The sequence below is a fragment of the Chelonia mydas genome, chromosome 1, assembly GCF_015237465.2.
Source record: "Chelonia mydas isolate rCheMyd1 chromosome 1, rCheMyd1.pri.v2, whole genome shotgun sequence".
In the NCBI taxonomy this organism is placed as follows: domain Eukaryota; kingdom Metazoa; phylum Chordata; order Testudines; family Cheloniidae; genus Chelonia; species Chelonia mydas.
Window position 1 is genome coordinate 236,497,138 of NC_057849.1, and position 8,506 is coordinate 236,505,643.

The 8,506-nt window shown below is 42.1% G+C and overlaps 1 protein-coding gene across 1 annotated transcript; it reads right to left on the minus strand.

The window, feature by feature from the left end:
• Nucleotides 1-2,634: 2,634 nt before the first annotated feature.
• Nucleotides 2,635-8,084, minus strand: LOC102930125 (perilipin-3). The gene is given in 9 exon segments (XM_043539615.1): nucleotides 2,635-3,308; nucleotides 3,877-3,999; nucleotides 4,246-4,442; nucleotides 4,921-5,102; nucleotides 5,104-5,171; nucleotides 5,468-5,550; nucleotides 6,720-6,915; nucleotides 7,285-7,364; nucleotides 8,003-8,084. Coding segments are annotated over 8 exon segments (1,335 nt in total). The 5' UTR covers nucleotides 7,363-7,364; nucleotides 8,003-8,084; the 3' UTR covers nucleotides 2,635-2,900.
• Nucleotides 8,085-8,506: the final 422 nt, after the last annotated feature.

An 8,506-nucleotide genomic window follows, 5' to 3' on the forward strand; every position in this document is an offset into this window, starting at 1 on the left:
CTTTAGAAATCTCACATTGGTACCTTCTTTGTGGTTTGTCAAATCTGCAGTGAAAGTGTTCTTAAAACAAACATGTGCTGGGTCATCATCTGAGACTGCTGTAACAGGAAATATACAGCAGAATGTGGGTAAAACAGAGCCGAAGACATACAGTTCTCCCCCAAGTTGTTCAGTCACAAATTTAATTAATGCATTCTTTTTTTACAAGCATCATCAGCATGGAAGCATGTCCTCTGGAATGATGGCTGAAGCACGAAGGGGCATACGAATACTTAGCATATCTAGCACATATATACCTTGCAACACCAGCTACAAAAGTGCCATGCAAACACCTGTTCTCACTTTCAGGTGACATTGTAAAGAAGCAGCAGGCAGCATCTCCTCCTGTAAACGTACACACACTTGTTTGTCTTAGCGATTGGCAGAATAAGTAGTAGGACTGCGTGGACCTGTAGGCTCTAAAGTTTTACATTGTTACATAATTTCTCTCAAAAACAGAACAAAAAAAGTCTACATTTGTAAATTGCACTTTCCTGATAAAGAGATTGCACTACAGTACTTGGAGGTGAATTGAAAAATACTATTTTATTTTTACAGTGAAAATTTGTAATAAAAATATATAAAATGAGCACTGTACACATTGTATTGTTAATATATTTGAAAATGTAGAAAAAATCTGAAAATATTTAATAAATTTCAATTGGTATTCTATTAACAGTGCAATTACATTTTTTAGTCATGATTGAGTTAATTGTGTGAGTTAACTGCAATTAATTGACAGCCCTACTTATTTCATTTGCTGAAGCCATAAATGATACTGGCATGAAACTCTCCTGCTGGAATAAGCTGCGTATCTCTTTCTAGTGTAGGCAAGGCATTCATGTTGGCTTTTATAGAAGGTAGGTATTCCAGAACCACTAGATCTGTTTTCCCTCTGTAGAAAGAGTGGTTTAGAAAATGCATCTGGAACAACTTCTCTCCCACTGACTTTTTGGGTACAGCTATACTATGCAAACTTTAGTACTTGTGCACATTAGGAAGTTCACAGCTGTAATAGTTGCAGCAGAGTAGCACATGGAGGCCCCAACTGCAACTGGGCCCCCTTTTGTTAGTTACTAAATATAACCAGATTTCAAAATACTTCATTACAGAGAATAGTTATCCCCATTTTACAGATGGCATCATGTGGTCCCCTTTTACAGAGGCACAAAGCATAGAAATGACTCAAGGGAGTTGCAGGGCTGGGAATAACCTAGGACACAGGTGGTAAGCAAGCTATCATAGCACCCTCAAGTTTGGCATAGGTTTTAAATTGAGCTATAAATTTCTTCAGAGAGGCCTAGTTTTATTTTGAATGTGTTTAAGCACTATTCTGCAAGACCCATGTGACAGCAATGCAAGTCTCATTGTCAAAAAGTGACTTCAGAATCTAAATCCCTATATCACTTGTAAACAGAACTTGGTCTCAGGGAGGTCCTGCAATGTGAGTGCAGAAATGCCTAAATACCTCCAAAAACATTGGGTCTCTGTGCTTGCTTTCCTGGGGGAAGTGGTGCACTAAACAGAGTGCATATCCTCTGTATTATGGGACTGTACCACCTTCATTTGAACTTCAAAAGCCCTTATTGTATCTGTATTATGTTACAATGTGGTTTACTACGTATTTTTCATAGTAGTCATTGATACCCTTCCTCTTTGACAGGTAGATCTGAGGCTGTGGGAAAAGCTGAATTATTCACCCTATGATAAAAAAGGGAACAAAAAAGAGTCCAGGGACACTTCAAAGGCTAACAGATTTATTTGGACATAAGCTTGCCTGGGTAGAGAACCTACTTCAGATGCATCTGAATTGGGTTCTTTACCCAGGCAAGCTTATGCCCAACTAAATCTAGTCTTTAAGGTGCCAGACTGTTTTTTGAAGACAGACTTACAAAGCTACCCCTTTGATACTTGTCAGCCTATGATGTGGCTTTTAGAGGGCCTGCTGTGCATAAGTGCAAAACTTGCTGGTATAGACTTTCACATTCCCAGCTGTGAAGTGCTGATTTATGCAGCCTTGATCCAGATTCAAAGTGATTTTGTAGGTGTTCAAAATTATACACACATTCCCCACCAGAATAACCAATGTTTTAGGCTGTGACATCTATGCCTTAGAGCCCCTCTAGTGCCCGCCCTGTTTTATGAGATATTCCTGGGATTCCTTTGCCTCATTTTCTCCTGGTCCCTGCCCTAGGATGGAACAATCCAGGTAGAGTCTGGCCAACCTAGGCTAGAATGGTGGTAGGATTTTTAACTGCACTGTTTGCTTTTTAGAAGTTGCTACCTGAAATCCCAAGTGCAATTCTACCACAGCCATATGAGAGCAACAAAAGTAACTTCTCTGTTGTAAGTTTAACCAGAAACTAAAGCATGTTTACAGCTGTGAGTAGTTGATCTAGAACTACTTAGAAATTAAGGCTCTAGATTTGGTTCTATGGTATATAGATGCCTGGGAAATTTACTCTAAGTGTCTACACACTAATGCCAATGGTTGCTACTACTGGCAAACAAGGCTGCATGTAGCATGACTAATTGCAGGTACAGATGTCTACTATAGACCAGGAAACCTCTTAGAAAGAGCAGATTAGACCTCCATTCAAATGCAGTGACATTTTATTTTGAAGACAGTGATATTAAACACAAACAAGTAGTATCTGAGCTGAGAAGTGATCTACATTATAGAAGTCACAACACCTCCAGAAGGTGGAGATAGAGGCACACATTTCTTACTAGTACTAGCCATTGGGGTCTTTCCTGCAGACCTATGCTAGTACACATGGAGTCACAAGGAAGACTGACTGAATCTGTGGAGACAAGGAATTCTGCCTTCTTCCTTAGAGAAGAAGTTTTATGTTTCTAGGTCACAAGGCCTCCTCAGACTTGGATGCTGAGACGACTTCAGCTTCCTCAGCCTCATTTTCTTGGTTTTGTGGTTCAATGGAATCTGCAGACACCTTACCCGATGGGGTGAAGGGTCCCACAATCCAAGACAGAGGAGTATTCTCCATCATGTATGCCATCAGCTCATCCACATATTCCTGGGCCTTGGTCACCATCTCCTGGCTCTGAGTCAGGAGGCTGCTGGAGAGATCCTGGAAGGAATGGGCAGTGGAGAAAGAATCATGAAGCTCTTTCATGTTGTGATACACCTGTTGCACCTTATCCTGAAAGGTGGTGGGGAGACCTTGAATGCTGGATACTAGCATCTGGCAGGCATCCTGCAGCTGCTGGATAATGCTGCGGGACATAGCCAAAGTCTCAGACTCCATCTGTTGGAGAAATTAGAAGTTTAATTCTAATGTTCAAAAATAAATATCAAACTTGCCACTGCCTCAGGTGGTGTTGGAGCCCATGGTCTTTCCATTAGTACCTTGCAACAAGGTCTGCAATGGGTGTGCCATGCACTCTTTCAGGAGAAATATAAAGCCAAATTGCTCCTTCCTTAAGAGGAAGCAGCTTGTGACAATGGAGGTTAACACCAGAGGCAATAAGCCTTGTAAACTGGGTCAGAACAGAGCTAATCCAAGTTATTTAACAGGGGTTTCACCGGTTGCAAACCTATGATCTACAATATCAGTTTTCAGGCTGTACTGAGGTTAAAAAAGTAAGAAACAGTCTCTTTAGATTCATGCTTGGCACAGACCTTGCTGGTGTGATGTCATTTTAGGGATGTCTAAGCAAGGAAGCCACCTATTTCTATTATGCTAATAGAGGACTTTTGTAATAAGTCACCTGATTTTAATCAGCTACTTATCCAAAGATAAGCCACTCTGCAAGGTTAGCCAGTATTCTGGGCCTTGCAGACCAGAGGACACCCCCCCCCCCCCCAATACATACCTCTGTTTTTGCCAAGTCTTTGATCTCACTGCCTTTTGGCTGCTCTCTGTTCCAGCTCAGCCATATGTGATGGAACTTCTCTTGGACTTCTTGAAGTTTAACACCTTGCTTGATGTATTCAATCTAGAAATGGATTAAGCATATTGAGAAGAGACATTTGCACATCATTTATTCTAGTTCTACTGCTTATGAACTAGCCTTCACCCCACAGAGCGGTACGCTCCATGCATCAGGAGTAGAAGGGTCTCGTTACACAGCACACAACCATGGCTGAGGTCTAAGCCTCATTGTACCACATTCTGTGCAGGCAGAATTAGAGGGGTTCCCTGCCCTGGAGGGCATCAGCCTAAGAGGTAGTTGATTTCCTACCAGTCCCATGGTTTGATGAAGCTGGGAAAGAGCCTCTCTGATGTTTTGACTGGTACGCCTCATCTTGTCTAGGGAATAGCGGTAGGCACGCTGGCGAAGTTTGGTTGACAGGGAACCTAAACGCACGAAGTAACTCCGATGCTCTTGTGGTTGTGCTGAAGACACTTCAGCGCCTTCCACAGGTTCAGCAAGTTCAGCTAGAGGGAAGAAAGCTCAGGTTGTTCACCCTCTCAAATTAAGAGATTGGGAAAGGAGGAGTACAAGCCATACTGATCTTTGTTAAATCTTAAGCCAAACTCCTGTAACAAGGGAGTTTTAGCACCCATCAAGTAACTTCAGCTTTTTTTTTAAAAAAAAGCCCACCTGTAACTGCCCCACTAAATAAGATTAAGCCAGTTTTTGCTTATTTGGATAAGGAAACTGATTTCTAATGAATAGTCATGCCCATAATTCCTTCCAGTACCACCCTGTCCCCACTTGTAATCCCATAAAATTCAGGCAACATGCCTGCCAACTAAAAGCAGAGCCTGAGGGTTAAGATATGAAAATGCTGTAGGATGAGCCCAAATTTGGTGACAGATACAGGATTGAGGAGAAGCCTAGAGAAGTTTGGCCCAAAGGGAGGATTATCCTAAAAACTTTAGGATAATAAGCTTGTCATTCCTGTGTTCTGACCTAGTTCATCATCTGTCATGGGAAGATAGTGATCCAAGAGCTCTTCAGATTTCTCCAGCACTGCTTCCATTCCACTTATGGCCAACTGGCCCATTCTTGATTCCACAACTGTGCTCATTCGGTCAGTTACCATTGATTTGGTGGTCTTCATACCATCCTGTACAGCCTCTTTGGTCATATCTACCATTCTGATCATGGTCTCTGACATCTGTCAGTCTGGAAGATGCCAACTCCTGTGTTTCAGATGTAACCTAGAGAAAGTTCAAGACATTATTGTACAGTAATGCAGAGTGATAATTCCACATTGACCCAGAGATTGAGGTTGGGGGATTACCACCTGCTCTGCCCCATAGGTCAAGTCTTCCGGGGGAAGAATTGCATCTTGCTGTTAAGCTCTGGACCAGAGTTATGTTTAAACACTAGCTCCCACCTCTTGACTGCTTTTAGTATGGAGTGTTCCTCTACTGGAGGAAGTGTCCCATTATTGGCACCCCTTTCATAAGCACTTAATCTAGTCATTTTGTAGAGCGAGGGTGGTGAAAGTTACCTTATCAGGGGTCTGTTGAAAGATTGGTAGAGTCTCCTCCACTTTGTCAGGTACTTCAGAAGTACACTCATCTGCTGTCATCACTAGAGAGACACCATAGTTTCTCAATTGGTCAATTTTGCTACTGCAATACGTACAGAACCTGGCTCACATCTGTAATGAGAGCTTTGGTTCTCCAATATGTTCAGGCAGCAGTAGTTTGGGTTGTAGGTGCTGCACATTTACACACTTGCATGGAATCTAGACCTTCAGGGGGATTTCCCCTTCCTTCCCCATGTAAGGGGATTTCCTCCCTCTCCCCCAAGAGATGAGCTTTTCTGGTAAAAAGTTTTCCATGAAAAGTAGTGTCCCCTTCAATAGTTTAGTTCCAGGTTTCCTCCCATACATCTTAATTCAGTTACTCAAGATTGTTCCAACTAGCATCAGGACACTTTCTCCTCCCATCTATACTTACTGCAGAATTGTTTTATCCAAGCATGCTAGGCATTACTTTCCAGGCTCCCTCTTCTAGTGAGAAATTTATGTTCTTGGTAGAGTGGGAATGGACTATGTGCAAGGATCTCCCACTCCATAGTCTTACAGCTCTGAAGACTTTTGATCAAAGGTTTAACTCATCCCTCTGGAAGGCACCAATAAGTTTTTGCAATGCCTTGGCTGCAATAAATCCAATTAACTGTTCTCATGAAGGAGGCAAGTCAGGGAGTGCCCATTGCTGTTGGCATCAGGCAATAGCTCAACAAGAAGCTAGTTAAGAATAGTTTAACAGTTGTAATCTGTTTGTAGTGTTGTTGTAGCCATGTTGGTCCAGAGATATTAGACAAGGTGGGTGAGGTAATCTTACCAAGAGAATTTGGTCCAATAAAAGACTACATTTTGAGCCTCTGAGATCCTCATTCTGTAACTTGATTTCGCAATTAGGTGCCTTTCAAAGGGTGTTGCTCCTTAAAGGGAAAGGGCTGAGCACTAATCTCACCTCCTAGCTACAGTGAAGGTGAGTACAAGTTCAGCAGTAATAATTAATGTAAGCAAAGCCCTTCATTATCCTCTAGCAAATGTTAGTTTATATCCACAGGCTACTGTATTATTCCTATCATCACACCAACCCTGCTGCCAGCCTGTCCTCCAGTACTGCAGGCATACTGATCTTCATTATATGAGTTTTAGAGATGGAAGCTTCCCAATTGGGTGTTGAGATCCTACTGTCAAGGAATTGTACCATACAAACAGAAAGGTCTACATATGCACCACTCACCCTGAGGTTCAAGTTTAGTTACAAGTGGCTGTGCACTGCTTACTGCAACGTTGGTTATGGACGTCACTCCCTTCTCTGCCATGTCACAGATGGACCTCACATAGGGATGGCTCTCCTTGGTGGAAGCATAGGCAGTGGCAGCCAGATCATAGGCAGAGTTGACTAAAGGTAGACTAGCCACCCTCCTCAAGACATTCTAGAGAGGCAAGGGACAGAACAGTGAGTCAGGGAAGCAATGTTCTAAACTGGGGCTGAACCATTACTTTTTACACCCTTGGACGTGTTGCTCCCCCAGTCAAAGGATTGTTCAATGGTGTGAAAGCCTGAAGAGCTAAGAGGCCCAACAGCTGCTTCTGAGAACTGAAGCCAGATCACAAAGTTTAACTAAAGCAAAAAGAATTTTTAAACATCCTTATAAGCCAAGCTATTTTGCAGCTTCTGGAAGAGCAACTGAATAGATCTCTAGACATGGAGGTGGGCATATGTGAAGCCCGCTACCAGACGCCAGCCAGCCATCTTTTGTATTCACATGTTGAACTAGCAATGGTAAAGAGGAAGCACCTACCTGTTGCTCCTCCTCCCCGTGCTCTGGGGATGCCATATCTGTGTCTTTTCCGTTAGAAGTCACGGTATAATCAGACATACCTGAAAAGGGCAAGAAAGAAAGGCCTGAAGTTACAAGTTAACTTCTCCTTAAGAACTTTACAGCACCCTAAAGACAAGAGCAGTGTTCTGCTCCAAAGAAGGAGTAGAAGAAATGGCAGGGCCATTATCAGATTAACAAAGTAGTAATATTTAGAGGAACATTAGCTCTTTAGTGAGCTGAGTACATATTTCTTGCTTAAAAAAAAAAAAAATAAGAGTAGTGACAATTTCAGTTCTACTGCAGCTAAGGAGAAAGGAAGCAGGAGGATTCCTTCTCATGGCATAGAGAGGTTCAAAACAGTCCACTTTCCTGAGTCCATTAAAGGTAGTGAGTATCATTATTAAAGGCCATTTAATAGCTTTAACTGCAGAAAAAAAATTTAAAAATGTGATCCTGTCTCTCACCAGCTAAGGGGCTTAAGGCCAACAAGCATTAAGTTCCCCAGACTCAGCTTGCCAACTGCTGTCCTACCCACAGCTTCTTAATACAGACGCTTACACATCTAAACATTTCTTAGCAGCATAACTGCAAAGCCCTGACCAAGGAATTGTATAAACAATTTTTAAAAAGTGACTAAAATCCTTATTACCAACAATTCCTACTACTTCAAGGGCAAGCACCACACCAACTCACTTACCTTTCTCAGTACTCCAGACACTGCTTTACTCCATTCACCACCTGGTCAGATTTTATACACTCCTGGTGATGTAATTGTGAGGGGAGGGAGTGAAATACTCAGGACTGACAGTTCAGGGAATCAGTGAAAAGAAGGCTTTGCTTTCCTGACCAATTGGAGAATGCAAAGCCCTTGGGGACTGCAGAGATTGGGCATGAGTTATTCCCCAAATGTGATTCCAATTAACACTCCTGGGTCTTTACTGTCATCCAGCTGAACTCACTTTGCTTCCACAGCCTGCCTAGAAACAGTTACTAGTTAGGATGGATAACATTTTCAAAAACACCTCTGTGACTTAAAAAGCCATTGACTTTCATGGCCCTTTCCAATGGGAAAGGGGAGAGAAAAGTTTTTAAAAAGAGATGGAGAAAAGGGTAAAAAATTGAAACAGAACTTTTCGTTTTGTTTTGAAAAATCTAAAAAAAAAAACCCCAAATAAAAATATCAGACAAATATAGACCATCT